General features: G+C 51.3%; 5 protein-coding genes across 5 annotated transcripts; 2 read left to right on the plus strand and 3 right to left on the minus strand.

Moving 5' to 3' along the window:
- Positions 1-557: 557 nt before the first annotated feature.
- IAR55_006129 (uncharacterized protein) lies at positions 558-1,426 on the plus strand (the record flags this gene model as incomplete). Its single annotated transcript, XM_066949216.1, has 7 exons — positions 558-629; positions 689-793; positions 862-940; positions 1,014-1,081; positions 1,150-1,182; positions 1,266-1,305; positions 1,368-1,426. The coding sequence occupies 7 exons, from the start codon at positions 558-560 to the stop codon at positions 1,424-1,426; spliced, it is 456 nt and encodes a 151-aa protein (XP_066800224.1).
- A 1,073-nt stretch (positions 1,427-2,499) lies between these two features.
- On the minus strand, positions 2,500-7,801 carry IAR55_006130 (uncharacterized protein; the record flags this gene model as incomplete). Its single annotated transcript, XM_066949217.1, has 10 exons — positions 2,500-2,943; positions 3,007-3,156; positions 3,217-4,317; positions 4,376-4,571; positions 4,631-4,959; positions 5,015-5,416; positions 5,480-7,014; positions 7,065-7,138; positions 7,194-7,297; positions 7,376-7,801. The coding sequence occupies 10 exons, from the start codon at positions 7,799-7,801 to the stop codon at positions 2,500-2,502; spliced, it is 4,761 nt and encodes a 1,586-aa protein (XP_066800225.1).
- Positions 7,802-8,447: 646 nt separating this feature from the next.
- IAR55_006131 (uncharacterized protein) lies at positions 8,448-10,575 on the minus strand (the record flags this gene model as incomplete). The annotated part of the gene is made up of 10 exons (XM_066949218.1): positions 8,448-8,610; positions 8,671-8,751; positions 8,810-8,857; positions 8,925-9,269; positions 9,327-9,491; positions 9,555-9,712; positions 9,774-9,820; positions 9,892-10,194; positions 10,256-10,501; positions 10,569-10,575. 10 exons carry the CDS (start codon positions 10,573-10,575, stop codon positions 8,448-8,450), a joined length of 1,563 nt encoding a protein of 520 aa, XP_066800226.1.
- A 974-nt stretch (positions 10,576-11,549) lies between these two features.
- Positions 11,550-14,173, plus strand: IAR55_006132 (uncharacterized protein; the record flags this gene model as incomplete). Its single annotated transcript, XM_066949219.1, has 14 exons — positions 11,550-11,997; positions 12,094-12,176; positions 12,247-12,403; positions 12,486-12,503; positions 12,559-12,622; positions 12,678-12,837; positions 12,917-13,055; positions 13,125-13,214; positions 13,273-13,294; positions 13,360-13,454; positions 13,523-13,679; positions 13,772-13,874; positions 13,991-14,068; positions 14,123-14,173. 14 exons carry the CDS (start codon positions 11,550-11,552, stop codon positions 14,171-14,173), a joined length of 1,665 nt encoding a protein of 554 aa, XP_066800227.1.
- Positions 14,174-14,553: 380 nt separating this feature from the next.
- Positions 14,554-18,152, minus strand: IAR55_006133 (uncharacterized protein; the record flags this gene model as incomplete). Its single annotated transcript, XM_066949220.1, has 3 exons — positions 14,554-17,019; positions 17,070-17,357; positions 17,412-18,152. The coding sequence occupies 3 exons, from the start codon at positions 18,150-18,152 to the stop codon at positions 14,554-14,556; spliced, it is 3,495 nt and encodes a 1,164-aa protein (XP_066800228.1).
- Positions 18,153-18,198: the final 46 nt, after the last annotated feature.

Below are 18,198 nucleotides of genomic sequence, written 5' to 3' on the forward strand. Positions count from 1 at the left end.
TCCTATCGTTGCGCACAAAGCATACAGCCTAGGACTTCTGACACTGATCCTTCCTTATATTAGAATCACATCCATTTCGTCGATCGCAATAGGTTGGGATGAACACGCAAATGTGTGCGCGTGTGTGTGTGTCTGCGTGTGTCTGTGTGTGTCTGTGTGCGGGTATCGTTCTGCGGCTACATGTATCGATCCAACCTCTCGCATCTTGACAAGCCGTTTGGCCTCGGGGATTGACCGTCCTATCCCGCCGGGAAAGTGGCCAGTCACCGTTGTGCGTAAGCCCGTACCCGTACCTTACTCGTGAAGTCTCCTCCTGAAATGTCGGACTGCCGATCACTCACCCACCGGATACTACTGTCATCTGCAAACCGTAGGGGAGAGAGAGAATTCGTATAAAATAGGATGGGAACCAGTCTGGACGACACGTATGCTTACATACTCATATCATCTACTGTGGCTTCGAGCGAGAACAATCACTGCTTGTTCTCCTTTGTTCTTCCTCTTTTTCTTCTCCGTCTCAGCATCTCATCTAACAAGATTCGAGCCACGATAGAATCATGTCCGCAATCACCCTCCCTCCCTCTTTCCCCATCGTCGGACTGCCCGTCGTCGGCGCCTTCTTGCTCAACGTGAGTCCACACAAGCCTCCTCCACCCTCGGTCGCTGACGCGTAACGCCATCTTGACAGGCCTACCAGCAGACCCTCGTCATGAGACTTCGTAAAGAAGCTGGTGTGGCCTATCCCGCTGCATACGCTACCGAAGCCGACGCGGCCAAAGACTTCAAGAAGATGGCGAGTAGCTACTTGTACAGTCAGGGACTCGCGTCAGAATGATGAGCTGACACCCTGGGTTGAGACAGAAGTTCAACTGTGCTCAACGTGCTCATTACAACACGCTCGAGAACATCCCCTACGTCCTCGCTCTCTTTGCCTTCCTCAGTGAGTATATGCTTGTCTGTCACCGTTTAGTCAAGTATGCTCGATGTGCTCACTCTCAAACTCGGTCAACTAGGTATCTTTTACCCCAAGATCGCCTCTGTTTCCATGTCCGTGTGGATCTTGGGCCGTTTTATCTACACCGTGAGTGTCGAAAATGTCTGGTAGCGTCAGCCGTGAGAGCATGCGGGACTGACGAGCAATGTGAATAGATTGGCTACGCTACTGGCGACCCCAAACGACGAGTGAGTTCTCTCCCCTCCCACTGAAGCTGTCGTGTTTGAGACCTAGGTATCGCACTCGACTAACAACGCACTCTGAACTACAGATCGGTCCAACATACTTCACTTCTTATTTGGGGCTCATCAGTAAGTCACTTCTCGTCCCGCTCCGACCCGTTTGAGTGCTGACGGTGCTGGCTTGATCGTAGCCATGGTCATCGGATCCGGTTTCGTTGCCGTCTCAAAGACCTATCAAAACTATAAGTAGACCCTCACCGTTGTAATGGCATCATTATCTTCAATATCGCAGGCGGTATCGTCGTGAATGGCGCTCATCGCCTAGATTTATCCACTGAGTTTATGTTACTGTTACCACTCACATTTTCTCAATGATTACGACCACTCGCTCACATGACAACTACCATCTTCCCACCCGCTCCACCTTTCTCCATGACCTCATGAGCCTTTGCAATCTCGTCCAACTTCCACTTTCTCCCCACCACAATCCAAGCAAGGGGATATCTGGCAGGAGGGAAGGCTACGCGCCGATCATCGGATAGGAGTAAAAGCAATATGATACACCGGGTCCCAAGCCGAATCCTTCCGCACCCACCTTGTCTCGTAAACATCTCACTCCTATTCAACCCGTATCAACACCCCCCCCTTCTTTCAGAAGCGGCACCTCCCTCTCTTCGACTCTGAGCACTTCCGGTCCACCCTATTCGTAGATCACAGCAGCTCGCATAGTCTTGGGGATAGAATTGGTACCGTTGGTACTGGTACTGGTAGGGGTGGACATGGTGGCAATGTGATTTTCTGCTTCTGCTCGGTGTTGTTGATGTGGGAAGGCCGGGTTCTGGTCGTGGGTTGAAAGGGGCGAAAGTGAGCGTGGGAGATGTTTTAGTAGTGGACGTGAAGGAGGTATATAAGCATGCGACTCAGTCCTCTATGAGCAAGTGAATATGAGCGATCAGCAGGATGGATAAGTATTGAGAGCGATCGCGAAAAGAAGCTGTATCTGTATCCGACGCCGATGACTTCCCGACCAACTTTTCTCTCTTCGTATGGATCCGCTTCCCATCCACTACGGATGTGCGATCGCATGATCAAAAATAGAATCAAAACTCCACTTCTCCACATCGCCCAAGGGGTTTGTAACTCCTTATCGTAATCTCTCCATTGGAACTTTATCAACCGGATGCCCGGAGTGGATGTGAACGGGCATTCACGACGCAGAAAATGAACGACAACGATTTGGATCCATACACCTTGATAAGTGCGTTTACACAATACATGTGCGATTCATACAATGATATCACTCTATCTCCGCCTGATTGACCCTCAATAATCGTCGTCCATATCTTCGTCCTCATCGCTCTCACTCTCCTCTTTCGCTTGTATCTTCTTCTTTCCCATCGAGATCCTGATCTTGGGCGCTGTCACCTTCTCCCCTCCACCAGGTTTGAACATTGGTGTACTCGTCCCACTCGCTTCTGCCGATGGTGTCCCGTTGCCTCCTTCTCCACCACCTCCGTTCGTTCCGTTTGCTTGTGACGCTTGAAATTTGGGAACTTCCTCCTCAAACATCCTAACAAACGCCTCTTGCATGTCCTCCGCAGCGTTGAACACCCATGATCCTTCTTGATTGTACAATCGCGCGTTGTCCCAAAGTAAATGCATGTCGCTTCGGAATTGTTGTAGATTGTAAGAAGGTTTCCCGATCTTCGCTTTGATCTGCGACATTGCGATAGGTTGAGCGATAACAACATAGTAGTCGGGGTAGTCCTGTGTAAATTACGCAATTTGTCAGCGGTCCTGTCCTGCAAGGCTAGTGACCGAATGACTCACTCTCTTGCTGACAGGAGAGATAAAGAACTGATTCAAGGGCTCTCCAAGATCGGATTTCAGAGCATTGGTCTCGTTATACAGCTTCATCATGAGCTGAATCTCGGCTCCCTGAACCTGACCGGCACCATTGCCAGCGATCTTCCGTCGTTTCTGTCAGAGGAGACATACTGCATCAGCTTTGCATTCAACATCTCTGGTGCAGCCACTCACAGTGGGCACGAGATCATCACCTTGAATACTCGGTGTTGCAGACTTGCTAGGTCTTCCTCTTTTCTTCTTCAGACCTTTGACCGGCGTAATGGCAGGCAAAGTCGACTCTTCCTCCTCAGCGGCAGGTGATGCGGAAGGTGACTCGTGCTCGTCACGCTTGATGACCGTGGTGACGTCTAGAGGCTTACCCTCAGCCTCTGCCTGGGCGAGCAACTCATTCATCCTCTTCCTCTCGGCCTTTTTCTCTGCTCGCTTCCGCTTTCGATCCGCCGCCTCGTCCACATCATCATCTGAATTTTCCAGAGCTGCAATGAACTGATCGTCTGTGAGACCATCGGTGTACCGCACGTCGACCTTGGTTCTTCGTCCTCGACCTTGTTCGTCCTCATTGGCAATTTGTTCTGCCATCTCCTGACCGATGTCCCGTCGGTAGAAGGGTGGAAGTTCAGATTCCTGCATGAGAGGAGGAGGGAGGTCACCCTTCTTTCCTGATGTTTTCCACTCGGTGATCTTGTTCTTCTTCCGCTCTTCGTCCATGCGAGTGAAGATACCAAGCTCTTCGTCGCCACGGGCAAGAAGCTCGTTCAATTCGTCGTCATCCAACTCGTTGGTTTCCTCGTTGTCGTCCTCGTTGCCGGCTTCGAATGCCTTAGCAAGCAAAGCCTCGTACTCCGCACTCGAAGTGACATCATCGAATTTACCAGCCTGGATGACTTTTCCATCTATGGCAAGCTTCTGCTGGGCACGAGCCAAAACAAGCTCTTCCACCGTGCCGGAGGAGATGAGCCGCAGCACTCGAACCTCTTTCTTCTGACCGATACGATGCGCGCGATCCTGGGCTTGCAAATCCGCGTGAGGATTCCAGTCAGTATCGTAGATGATAACAGTATCTGCGGACTGCAAGTTTAAACCGAGACCACCGGCTCTGGTAGAGAGAATGAAAACTTGGTAAGGTGACTGTGGGTCATTGAATGTGGAGAGGAGTGTTTGACGATCTTCGGCTTTTGTAGAACCGTCCAGTCGACAATACTTCCAGCCTCGGAAGTCGAAGAAGTCGGAAACGATCGTCATAATTTCTGTCATTTGGAAGAAAATGAGAACCTGAAATCGGAAATTAGTCGACACACTTATGTACCAGTTGAAAGGTCAAATGACTCACCTTGTGCCCCGTACCGAACAACTTGGGCAAGATCCTGTCCAATAATTCAAACTTGCCCGCAACCCGGATGATCTGCTCATCTGTCGTGTGGCCAACCGTGAAATCTTCATCGACCTCACGGAAGACGTAAGGATGGTTACAAATCTTCCTGAGTTGCATCAAGGCGTTCTGCAAGTTCTGTCGCTTTTGAGGTTTACTGTGATATTCCGATGAGATTATCAGCTTGACCACTTCGTATATGGAAAGCACGCTCACGCCGCAGTCATGTCCGTAGGAAGAGTCTTGTACTTCTGCACACTCTCGTACAGCTTCCACTGCAGAGCACTCATCTTGGTGTAGATGACCTTCTCGACCTTGTCCGGCAACTCTGACTCGACATCCTTCTTCAATCGTCGCAGCAAGAACGGTCGGAGTACCTTGTGCAGACGTTTCACGACGAGCAGCGCCTCTTCTTCGTTCATCTCCATCTTCTCTCCACCGGTATTGGCGAAAGGCGCGTTGAACCATTCGTCGAAAGACTTGACGGAATTGAAAATCTTGGGCAGGACGAAGTTGAGCAAGGCCCACAACTCGGGAAGATTGTTCTACAACTCAATTAGCAGATTGCACCGCATGACTTCGGAAAGACGATGCACGTACTTGAAGGGGAGTACCGGTCAAAATCAGCCTCGATCTGGTTGAATAGTGCTCGTTCAACGTTTGACTCAGTTTTGACTTGACATTCTTCAATCTATGACCTTCATCGATGATCATGTGTATCCATTTGATCTTTGACAATAGCGGTCGCTCTTTGATGATGTATTCGTAAGTCGTCAGACAGACCTGGAAGTCCATCGCCCGGAGACGGGGATAAGCCTCTTTACGAACTGCTGGAGAACCTTTAAGGATGACTGTGCGAACACCTGGAGCCCATCGCTCGAACTCCATAGTCCAGTTGGTGAGCGTGGAAAGTGGGACGATAACGAGGAAAGGTCCAGGTTGCTTTTTGCTTTCGATGAGATACGTGATTAGTGAGATGGTCTGAATCGTCTTGCCCAGACCCTACATACGTGTGCGACAACAATCAGCGGATTGCCACAGTCGTGACTCGAAGGGGTTGCTCACCATTTCGTCTGCCAGAATACCATTAAGCCTGTTGTTGTACAAACTGATCATCCACTGTAGACCCTTGACCTGATAGTCTTTCAAGGTACCACCGGAAAGGAGATCTGCCTGTTTCGTGACCTTCTCCTGGATTCTGTGCGCGACAGCATAGTAATCCACCTTTCCGGCCTTCGCTTCTGCTCCTTCTTCCTCTCCGTCCTGTCTTCTCGCTCCGAACATAGCTTCGTTGACAACTCCCTCTTCTTGTTCGAACGGTGGCGCAATGTGATGTGGATCGCGCATCCCGTCATCATTTTGTTGCTCCACAACAGCTGCAGCGAGAGTTTCGAGATACGAGTCGGTTTGCGCGAGAAGATGGCCGATACGAGAATCTTTCGCTTCACCGAGCAAAGCGAGATATCCCTCTTCATCATCGTTTTTCAAAGCTTTAAGACGTTCCTTCGCCAATCGTTCGATACGCCTCTGCTCCTCCTTCTCGGTGTCGGCATGCAATTTCATCATAGCGCGCCCGAGTCGTTTCATCTTGTCAGCGCCCGAACCTCGGGAGGTGCCGACGCCAACGCCGATCAAGTTCTGGCCGTGCTCGCAGATCGAGTTGATGTACGCCAAATGCCGTTGTTTGCCTCTTTGTTCCCGCTCGGTTCGCTGTCGTCTTTCAGCGGTCTCCGTCGCTCGAGCGTCGCGCAGGGTGTGAGTTCGGAATCGTCGGAATTGAGATCGATCAGCCGGCACCTGAGATGCTCCATGCATTGCTCGAACGACATCTTCCCTCAGCAGTTTCTGCTTGCCCAGCAATCTCAGACTCAGCAATTCGATTCTTGCTTGAATACCGAGAGCGTCACCGGGTTTCTTCTCCGCTTCGATAATACCGGGAACGTCCTTAGCACCCTGTTCACCCATTCCGACAGTGGAGTCCATCTCTTCCAACTCTTTCATCCGCCAGGCGACTCTTGTCTCCACGAAACGATTTCGCTCCTCCATCAAGAGGTATGGGTCGAGACCTTTGGGCATAAGAGAAGGAGCGACAAGCCGTTGCATCTTATTGGCAGGATTGGCGACCTCTTCGTCGAATTTGCGTTTAGCATAAACAGAGGGATGTGAATAGGCGTTGTAAGGGTAGATGATGGATGATTGGTCAAACTCCATGGCGTAAGGGGGTCCTGTAGGTGGCGGTGTCACGACCTTTTCCTTTTCAGTTTCGCTTCCTGATCCACTTGCTATGCCGTCGACCTGATCGCCGCTCGATGCCTTCCTTTTCTCAAGATTATCGCTGATAACAGTTTCGACCGTCTTATCGACAATCTTCGCTTCCACGCCGTTCAGTGGACTTGGAAGCGCTGGCTGACCAGCGATGCCAGGCGGTGGTGTTCCTTGAGCAGCATTGAGGAGATAGGAGGGGACAGGTCGATTTTGACTGAGGCTTTGATGGGCGGCTGCCTGCGCTCGCAGTTGAGCTATTTGACCAGGAGTCATCGAAACATGTGCTGGATTGGGACCTGGAGCAGCAGCGGGAGTCGCCGTAGGCGATGGACCAGCTGTAGAGAAGGAATCAGATACTACCTTTGGACTCAATAAGCCGACTCACCTCCATTACTAGAGCCAGCAGCTGGTGACGTTCCGTTTGTAGTTGCTTGAGCCGGGCTGGCCGCCTTTTGTTGTCTGTGCACAGGTTCAGCGTCGCGCTTGCCTTCGCATAGTGGATGAGGCAGCTCACTCTAATAGCTTGACCCTCGCATACATATCTAGGACCAGGCTCAACTTTGAAAACTCCACGTTGTTCTCTCTTGTCGCTCCAGCAGCTTGCAGATCGTGAACTCGCTATTCAAATAGGCATCAATGAGCTCGCCACGATCAGTGAGTATAGGGTCAACATGGAGGAAGGCGTAGTCTGCTCACCTTCCGGACCGCATTGAGACGATTCGCATCCATCCCTTTCACCAGATCCATCTTCTTCTCTTCCTCTATCTGAATTGCCGCTGGTACAGGTGAAGCCGAGGAACTTGTTGCAGGCGGTTGAGGAGCAGTCACACCAGCTGGTGTCTGTGCTGCACCATCTGCTGATGGGATGGTGGTCGACGAAGAAGCTTCTGCTGTTTGCTCAGGGGCCGAGGTAGGGGCGGGGACGGGAGAAGGAACTGACATGATGGGCGCTGATGTCGAGGCTGAGGGGGACGTGGACAGTACATCTGCTGATGCTGGTGCTGTTGTAGGTCCTGGAGAAGGAACTGCTGCTGCTGCAGCAGCAGCAGAGGTGGATGGTTCCGTCTGCTCTTGACCGATCGCATTCGGTGCGGGGGAGGCTCCAGTGTCAGTGTCTGACATATTGACTTCACTTCGCAACCCTTTGGATGCGATTTGTTTGATGCCAAACGGTGTAAAGACAGACGCGTCTCAACTAATGTCGCACCGACCAAACCGATACCACCGTTCCCTAAAATGATCGGATGCCGTCCAATGGAATGGACGGAGTGATATGGGAGGCGTAGTCTATCTGTCGTTCTCCTCTTGGCGTCCGTTTGAATAGCTGACAAGTGATGGGACTCCTTCCGAGTGGAGGTGTGGTATCCAGAAAAGTCGCGAGACGTGATTTAAATGAAAGTGGTCGTAGTACGAGTACGGTGTGTACATTTGGGAGGTTGTCGTTCTGTCAGAGTTCCTTGCCAGGGAGCGCGAGCATGGAAAGCGAACGACAGAAAGGGCATGGGAATTCAGGATTCAAACGCAGCGAAGCCCCATCAACATAATGCCGCGGAGATATCATTGGGTGGCGATTGATAGCCACCGATCAGTGGTACATGGTATGCTGCATAAAGGTCATATCTGACAACAAAACAAAGTCATGAAACGTGCAAAGACAGCCATGCACACCAACGTAGAACGAGACCCATGTAAAATGTTACCCTTCACCTCCAATCCGTGATTGCAAAATCTTCACTCATACCCGCTAACCGTCGGCGCGACGCCACGCTCAAAGCTCTCGTCCTTGGGCGTTCCCGAGCTTCTTCAAGAGGAGCCAGGCAATCCCGGCTAGACCTCCCCCAGTGAGCAACGCTCGGATGATGATGGTCACCAACAGCGCTTGCCTTACAGCAGAGTAAAAAGTCGCCAGCGCTTGACCAGACCAATTCACCCTGTGAAGCAGTATGAGTACACAGTGGGAGAGCAGGGCAAAGGACGAAGATGAGGCTTACCGCCGATCAGAAGCACGATCAGGTCCTCGCACAGAGCTCTCCCATCCTTTGACAACCTGACGGTATCTTCGGCCGAAAACCCTGTTGTTGAGATGTCAGTCCACCTGGATGAGGATATCGATTTGAACCATAAACCTACCAAATCCAGAAGTTGACATCAGGATATGAGAAACGAGGAAACACCGCACTACCAGAATACCGTCAACATCTGCTTTCCGTATGCGAGTGTTTGCCCATGGCTATGGAACACTCACGTCATCCCAGGACCAACACCGCGCCTTCTTTTTCCAGTCTTGCCCTTGACGTCGACCTTTGTCCCAAGATCTCCGCTTCTCATTAAACCAGCTCCGCTGCTCCCCTCTCTTGTCCCGTTGGAGTGCAGAGCTGCACCATTCTCACTGGGAGAACCCTGGTTGGCTTTCTCCAATGCTTTCCTTGCCGCTTCCCACTGATCCTCGAAACTGCTCGTAACGGTGACTGGCGTACGAGGAGTATTAACATACTCTGGAGTCGTAGGTGAAGGCGGCTTGGAATTCGCTCGAGATCGAGGTGCAACGAGATGAGGAGGTGTGACGTTGGGGTAGTGAGCGAGAAGGTCCCTGTGTATACAAGTCAGCTTGTTTCATGGATTTTTCTATCTCGTCACCTCCGCTCACAAAGTCATTCCCAAGGTCAGTCCCCATAATCTCAGAACACGTTTCCCGTCCACCGCGTTCGTCCAGCTCCCGCTGCCTCCCTCCAGAGGCTCTTCGAACTCGAAGTTGGGGTCGAATCCTTCCGCAATGTTTTCTGGCTCGTCTGGCAGCAATACACAACCAAATCTAGTGAGATGATCTCAGCTTTGGTTGCCGTAAAATTTATCCGAATGTGTAGCTGTGACTCACTGCATCTTCCCAATCAAATTACGCAGACACCACCGCACGAACTGATTTCGTGGACTGAGACGCGTACCAATGTCGATCTCGATCTGAGACCAGTTATCTGGGCTGAAGGGTGGAGCGAGGAGGGACAGAGGGATCCAATGGATCGAGGAGACTTCGGACTAGCAGCAAAGATCACAGCGTGAGCAGGCATACGAAGGGATCGGTTATTTTGCCACGTACAGCTTGGAGTTCCGGTGTGGGACTGAAAGGAGATGTCTGCAGAAAGACTGTTATCACGAACCCAGCCCACATCAGTGTCTTTCCTGCCGTCTTGAGTATGTGGGTGGGTAAAACCTACCGAATGGGCTGAGGATCATCAACAGCCTCTTACCCAGACTGGTCGTGACCTCCCTCTCATCCAATCTGCCCACATGTAAGAACTCTTTTTCGGCCAAGTCAATCCCGATCTCCTCCCACGTCTCTCGCAGAGCGGTGAAGTAAGCACTTTGATCGTCTGGTTCTTGTCGACCTCCGGGGAAGGCGATGTGGGAAGCCCAACGATGATGTGACGTCGATGAGGAACCGTTGGAAGAAGGTGAGGTGGTGGGTGCCCTTCGGATGAAGAGGATCTCGGGTACTGTGTGAGGGTGATTGACCCAAGCTACAACAGGAGGAAACAGTCAGCAGCGTACAGGAGATGGCAAATTGCGTCAAGTACTCACGTAGTCTGAAGAAGTCATCGAGTGTATAGCCCAATCCGAACTCTGACGATGGTATGACTGCGCCTCTATAGCCATCAGGTTCATTCCCCTCAAACACAAGTTCTTCCGCCGGTCTCAAGCGGATGATCAGAGCGACTGAAGCTCGGCGAGGCTGAGTAGGTGGTGATTGGATGACTCGAGGAGGGGAAAGACGAAGGTCGTTGAGAAGGGTAAGCAGATTGACGGCAGGAACACCAGGCGGTGTGTCTATGATACAGGAGTTGAGACGTACTTCTCGTCAGGTCGTGTGAACATTGGGAATGAGGTGACTCACCGGACATGATGTGCGGTGTGGTCTGAAATACGAAGAGCAAGAGCGAGAATGATTCAGGGTACTCGAATACGTGATGTCTCGAGCGACTCGTGGTGGGTCAAGGAGGACGACGATGAAAGGACTATGAGGTCAGACGTCTGAAGTCGGGAAAGAAGTCGAAACTCAGCGGGGCTGATGTGGGGCAATTCTCGATTGTAGATTGTATACGAAGCAGGGATCTATCAGCGAAAAGTGGTGTGGTTTTCCGCGAGCCAATGCGACTGTCGGGATGTTGACACGGCGTCGTCAGGGCTTGCCTCTGTGGCAAGTGCGATGATTGACCAGGTATGATGTCCTGTCCCTCTATTTCGATCAAGCGTGATGTGTTGTATGATTGATGATCGAAGGTCGAGGTTGTCCGTTGTCATTGACACACGAATCCTCGAAAGCTTGTATTGTTTTTGGGGGAATTCGGTTTTCGGTAGTAACCGGATTATCACCTATTATCATTTATTATTTCAATGATAATGACGGACGCGTGAATTCTATTCACATTGACATTAGTTCTTCTTGACAGTAGTAACTTAGTAGTAGCAGTAGCAATAGTAGTAGCTGGAACAGTATACCGTTCGGTTACAATGCCACGTAAGGAAAAGAGATAACAAGTGATTACCACGTGGACTGTGGTTCTCTTTCGGGTTTGTCAGTTGTTCGGAATAAACGTCGACGGAGTGGAAATCAGGGGTCTCTGACCGTGCCAATACAGCAAAAGGGGATAGGTATGTATGGACCCATCTGTTCCGCTGTTTTGAGACACGACAACCGCACTTGCTTCCGCTGCTCTCCATTGAGGGCACTCTCTTGAACCAGCTCACCGGCCGCGTGAGCACCCGACATACGCAACTTGTCATTTGACCTGATCCTGTGTTGAGAACGTTCACCTACCTTGATCTTTGGTCTCGAGGTGCAGAGCAGACTCACCGACTCGTTCACTCCCCAATCATGGCAGCACCTCGCAACGTTCCAGCTCACGACGAGACTCGATACTCTCTTCAACCACCGTGTGGTTTACCCTCCCTTATCCCCTCCACCACGTCCAGCACCTCATCGGATTCCTCAACTCAACCCCGCACCGACCCGTCTGGAGCCTCCAAAAAGTATCGCGAACCGACTCTTGTCGAGCTCGGAACCTCCCCGCAAGAAGATTCAAATACCCTCATCTCATGTTTCACCCATCTTTCCGTCTCTTCCCTCCCGCCCGACAGTCGCAAGAAGGGAGGTCCTGTCATCCAACGATTCCCAAAACCTCCTCCGCCTGTACCCTCGTCTGCGTTAGGAAGTAGAGAAGACCAAAGAAGGATCTATTTGGGTCCCAAGTTGAGCGATAGAGCTACAGGTGGTCCCGATGCTGGACCTTTGATCGAGAGGTTCAGTTGTCTCTTCCAGGATCGTGGGTGTTCATCTCCTTCCTCCTATTAGCAGAATATTGTCACTGATGACCACAATCCCGCACTGTTCCTTGTTCGTGTGTCATTTTTGTCTACAGAATATGACTGCACTTCCAATCCTCGGGGTATCGTCTCGATGGGGGTTGCCGAGAACTTCCTGATGCAAAAGGAATGCTTGGAGGTGGGATCAGCCTTACTTTCTGTTCTGATGTTAGAAACATCCATGACTGACCCTTTGCACTCGCTTGCAGCTCTTCAGCACCGCTCTGAAAGACAACATCACGCCCCTCGACCTATCGTATGGTGACTCCTTGTGGGGAAGTCGACGCATCAACAGAGCTCTTAGTGGATTATACAACGAGTACTTCAATCCGGCTGAGGAGGTCAAGCCAGAACATATCATAACCGGTGAGTCATTGAAGACAGATTGGCTATAATCTTCGAGCAGGGATCGATCGAGATTAACGCTGATTCTGTGCTCTCATGTCAGGTGTCGGGTGCTCAGCAGGTAGGTTAACTACATGTTTCGATATGAAGGGGACCTTCAAGCTGACAGATCCCAGTCCTCGATCAGCTATTCTACACCCTCATAGACGAAGGCGAGGCTATCCTGCTCGCTGCGCCTTAGTGAGTCGGCTTGAGTCCGTCCAGTTATGTTGTACATGTCCTGACTCTCAAACAGCTACACAGGCTTTGACCGAGATCTCATCGGTCGAGGACGAGTGCGTCTCATCCCAGTCCAGGTTCCCGCGGGAGAAGAAGCCTTCGGTCCCGAATGTCTGCGTCTTTTCGAGCGAAAATTAGAGGAAGTCACTAAAGAAGGAATTACCGTTCGAGCCGTGGTGAGTATCAGCTTTGCTCCACCGTCCCCTTGTACATAGGAGTCTCGTAGCTAATAGCGATTATCTGTTGATCTGGCAGATCGTCTGCAATCCTCAAAACCCACTCGGAAGGACGTATCCTCGATCGACTCTGTTGGCTTACGCGAAATTCTGCGAGGAGAAAGATCTGCATCTTGTCTCTGACGAGATCTACGCTTTGAGCGTTTACGAGAACAAGGGTCAGCTCGCTTCATTGCGATCTTATCGACAAAAGTCCACCATTGCTGATGTGTTTTCGATCCTGATAGATTTCCCCGACGCGGTACCATTCACCAGTATGATGTCTATCGATGTGGAGAAGGAATTGGGTATGGCATTCGACAAGGCCAGGTTGCATGGTGAGCTGCCGCGTCTAGCATATTGTGCAGGACACGAGCTTACGGAAACACATGACAGTGGTATATGGGATGAGCAAGGAGTGAGCACTTGCCCATAATTATCTTGGTTATTAGATGGAAGGGCTAAAAGCCTACACTATATCAGCTTCTGCGCCAACGGTCTTCGAATTGGATCCCTGATCTCGCAACATAACCCTCTCTTACTCCGTGCCATGGCTAACACCTCAATGCTGATGAAGAGTAAGTGAACGGGCGGAAGTCCAATTCAGCTTGGTCAGCCCGTGACTGACATTTGCTTCGTGCTTCAGTCTCTTCGCCCGCGGACGTGATTTGGTCCACACTACTCTTCGATAAAGTGGCGTTGAAAAGCTTTATCAAGACGAATAGAGAACGTCTCACCGAGGCCCATGGGTTCACAAGAGGGTGGTTCGAGAAACACGGTGTGAAAGTGGCGAATTCCAACGCGTAAATCGACCCACACCCTCCTGCCTCCTTGGCGCAAGTCAGCATGGCTATCGAGGTGAATCGTACTAATGGAAGGATGGTTTTGCGCGCAGGGGCAATTTCATCTGGGTGAACCTTGGTGAGGCACTTGGGTTCTCGGATGCTTCAACAGAGAAGAAAGTGTTCCAGAGACTGTTGGACGGAGGCGTGTACATCGCGAGTATCCATCATGTTCCCTTACCATATTCTCATCCCTCAAGTCAGAGCTTGGACGTTTGCACTCTTCTCAATAAGGTCGAGAGAGACTGACGCCTTTTACAAACTTGTGGTAGGCTCCCGGCACTGCATACCATTATCATATTCCCGGTTGGTACAGAGTGACCTTCAGTGTCCCGCGGGACAACCTCATCGTGAGTCGGATTCAATTTGCACCGATTGGTACACTGACCCTACTTGCGATACAGGTCGGACTGGAGAGGATCGCATCCCTCTTGAACCTCCAAACGATATCTTAGAATACATAGACGCAATGCATTATACTCAAAGCACTGGCACCCAATTCGTATCGAATATGCGACGATTGATCTATTATATACCACTATATTGAATCATCTTTCCATCACCATCATCGTCATCAGCGTCTCCCTTTAAGGGCATATTAGTCTTCATTGTATCGCAATTCACAGCGCAGTATTGTCCGATCCACTGTCCATCATCCATCGCCCATCTCCAATCCATGTCCATTTCATACTCCGTTTTCCGTGTCGTTCCTACGCGCCTCAAGTGTTCAGAGTTTCATATTCAGCGCCCGTGATCGTTCCCACTCGGGCAGGGTCACGTCACTTGATCTCTTCCAAATCATCATCGCCTGAGATCGGGTTGGCAGAGCTCGATATCAGTCCACCTCACTCCTCTTTCTAGACCACCAATGTGGCTTTATACTCCCTTTCCTACCGACCGTACCGGTACCGACACACCCCACTCCTAATCCACCCTCATCGAAGCCTATCCTTGAGACGCTCCCTCCTCCCTTTCCATATTCTCTGGGCTGCCCTGCCCTGGACGTACTCCTTGAATGCTTCACCGTCGTTTTCTTTCTCAGTTTCCTCCTCGTCCCCACTCCCATCGTACTTTTCTCTCCTCTGGTCGAGGTCGAACTGCTCAGACTACTGCCGTTCCCTCTCTCTGAGGGATTGACGATAGCTGAGCCTAGTTGACTTTCGGTATATCCCTGTTCTGGGATTTGCGATACCGGTCTCGTCGTGGGACCGTTATCGACTGGCTGAATGAGGGGATTTGAAAATGCATGTACTGCTTTCGGACGGAGTCTGATTGTCGCATTAATTTCATGAGAAGCAGGATCGTTGTGGTCCGGGGAGGAGCCTTGCTGTGCGGGAAAATGGATCATATCGTCAAGACTTGGTAGGAAGGCAGTCATGTGTTCCAACCTGTATGGCGACGTGAGACCTGGGATGACCGATTGATGCGAGTTGAAAGCGGAGGGGAAGGCTTGAGCTACGGCTGAGAGGGCCGATAGAGTCGAACGTTCATCGTATGGATGGTATGACCTTTCCGAACCAGTTCGTAGTCGAGTAGATGCCACACCTGGTCCATGTTCGCTATCATCTCTTTCTACATGCTCCCGATCGGTATCCATTCTCCCATTCACGTCTCCTCTATTCTCATCTTTTACGATCTCTCCAAGCTGTCTCATGGCAGAGGTCCAAGCTGCTTCTGCAACATGCAAGCTCGACCACTCTTGCTGTCCCAACTTTTCCGCTTCTTCTAGCAGATCGGTGGGTAAAGACTCCCCTTTATTTCGTCTGCTCTCTCCCTTGGAGCCACTACGAACGGCCGAGGGTCGAGGTGGAACCGCAGTGAGATTGTCGTATGCAGCTTGAACAGGATCATAAGCTTCCCCTTGCCTTCCAGTCGTTGGCGTGGAATGTGTTGCTGCATGGGCCTGCTTATAGAATGACACATTAGGATGTGGCACGCCTTCGTAGATGGTGGGACTGGGCCGCTCAGTGCTCCGGGGAAGACCATCAGGCAAGCTTGCACGGGACGACGACGACGCGTTTCCTGCCATTCCCATCAGTGTTCCTCCCCAATCCAGACTCTCCTTTGCCATCTTCTGCATGGTATCGCTGACCTCCCTGATGGCGGTGGAGTGTCCAATCAACGCGGCAGCATGCGTCGACAGTAGGTGACTGGCGATCAAAAGCGGAAGGTCCCATCCAGGAGTTTGTCCGGGTGGGAGAGTAGGAATGAACGTTGCCTGAGGAGGGTGCGGTATGGGTGATACCTGACGAGGAGTTGGTCGGGGTAAGGGTCGACTGCGAGGTATCGTGTTGGAAGATGTATGGTCAGGCATATTTCCGTTGCTGTGAATTGGTTGATTCTCTGGGATATCGCTCAAAGGTAGGTGAGTAGCGGAGGAGTATGCCCTGTCGGGCAGTCCCCCTGAAGATGTAGTCCGCTCAGAGGGGAAGAATAGACTACCTCCAGAAATGTCACTGGCAATTGAAGCCCTGCGACTGCCGGCATTCAGTGTTAACGCATTGAGTCGTAATGTCGTCCTGGCTGAATCTTGTGCAGGAGGTTGCTGTTGTTGGTGGGGTTCAGCTGGAGCAATATTCGAGTGAATCTCGACATTACTGGTCGGTCGGACCGACTCTATATGATCGGGTGTTGTCTCTGTTGTCACTTCCGGCTTCCCCTCCCACATTGAAGCGTACGGTCGTTCTGTTGCAGGAGATGCAGGAGAAGTGAAATTCGCATGGCTCTCCGTTCTCGAAGAATTCCCTCCTCCATCCTTCGGTGTCTCTACCAGATTTTCTACGTACAGGATCCTTCTCACTCCCTCAGAATGAGTCAAGACGCTACCATCTGCTGACTGAGTGCGATCAAGAGCAAAGCGACTATCTGTTGTCCCAGGGAGCCTATCTGATCCGGAACAAAGACCAAAGCCTTGTGCGCCGAAGATGTCGGACCCGTCATCGGGAATGCCAAAGGTGCCACTTGATCGTGTCGCTATCTGGACAGAGGCTGTGCCCTCCTCAGACCCCGCATTGTCTCCGGTTATGGGCGATGATGGAGGAGAGTTGAGAGAGACCATGCTGGAAAAACCGTTCGTGTATCGACTGCGCCTGGATGATTTGTGTGTATTGCTACTATCGCGACCAGAATCAGTGCCAAAAATTGAGAACAGAATGCTTGACACCCTGCGACGACGAGTGGTATCTTTTCTCGAAGGAGGGGACGATCGGCCGCTACTAGATTGCACTGAGCCTGGGGAGTGTAAGTGGCGGGAGACAAGAGTAGGACGACTCGAGTCATATATCACCGCTGAAAGACCATTCTGTAACATAACATCAGGCGGTACAACAATTGTGAAGTAATAGCACCTACCATGGTAGAGGTTGATGCCGCTTGAAGCTGCATATCACTTCTCGCAGGGTTCGCCTCGGAGCCAGGCGTAATGTTCCGTGGGCTCCCATGAAAGCTGACAGGTCTACTTTTAGTGGGCCTCGATTGACTGCTGTGGGGACTAATGCGACTCCAGTCATAAGTGCCGGAACTGCTCTTGCCGGAAAATTGCCTGTCTGAGCTTGAGACGGATCCTTTGGAAAACGTCACGAGAGGGACATCGTGAAGGATCGGATATTGATATCTACCTGATTCCGGCAGATTGGTATCCTAGGACGACTCACATCAGTAGGCTAAAGTTGTAATGCGAGCGATGTCACTTACACTTGCACTCTGTGGAGCTGGTCTATTGACGTGAGACCCGACGGTGATAGAGCCGGCATGGAAGCTGTTGGGACGACTCTTGATGATGTCAGGCGGCGGACGACGTCCTGGGCTCACTCCTGCTAGATTCGCAGACAACCCCCGTCCTTGGCTGATCCTGTCTCCAAAAGCATCCTGTCCCTCGTCGATATCCTCCGTATGAGAAGGAAGTCTGTTTAAGGGCGGTCTGCCCGTCGCTTCACCATTGGTCGATTCTTGTTGAAGCGGACTCGGAGGTGGAGCCGGGCGTCTCGGCGGCTTGGGTTTGGGTACAATTGTTCTTGGAGGTGGCAGGAGTCCGCCAGGAAGCGGTGTGGGACGAGGCGGGAAGGTTGTATAGCGATCTTCGGGAGTCGTGTAGTGATGAGAGGAAGATCGAGAATGTAAAGGAGATGGTCTAGGTCGGTATGGAGATCGAGGAGGAAGGCTCGGACTGGGGAAGGACTCTCTTTGTTGTCGACAATATGGGAAAAGGGGTCGACTCAGAGCTCCAGGTCCCTGTGAGGGGCCTTGTGTGATGGTTCCTTCAAATCCATGAAAACAGACACTGGCACCGTCATCATTGTGATCTTCTTCAGGTGCGTGTTCCGAATGATAGTCGCTGTCGTCCTGGGGTAGAGTCAATGCTCGTAACGAATTCGGAGTCGTTAGCTCGGTGATTGGAGAAAGTGATCGAAGTGGTTGAGGTTTGAAATTGGTCATCTCGCTTCAGTAGGGACACGGCAGGAGGAATGGGAACGTCAGTGAC

The sequence above is a fragment of the Kwoniella newhampshirensis genome, chromosome 13 (assembly GCF_039105145.1).
Source record: "Kwoniella newhampshirensis strain CBS 13917 chromosome 13, whole genome shotgun sequence".
NCBI lineage: Eukaryota > Fungi > Basidiomycota > Tremellomycetes > Tremellales > Cryptococcaceae > Kwoniella > Kwoniella newhampshirensis.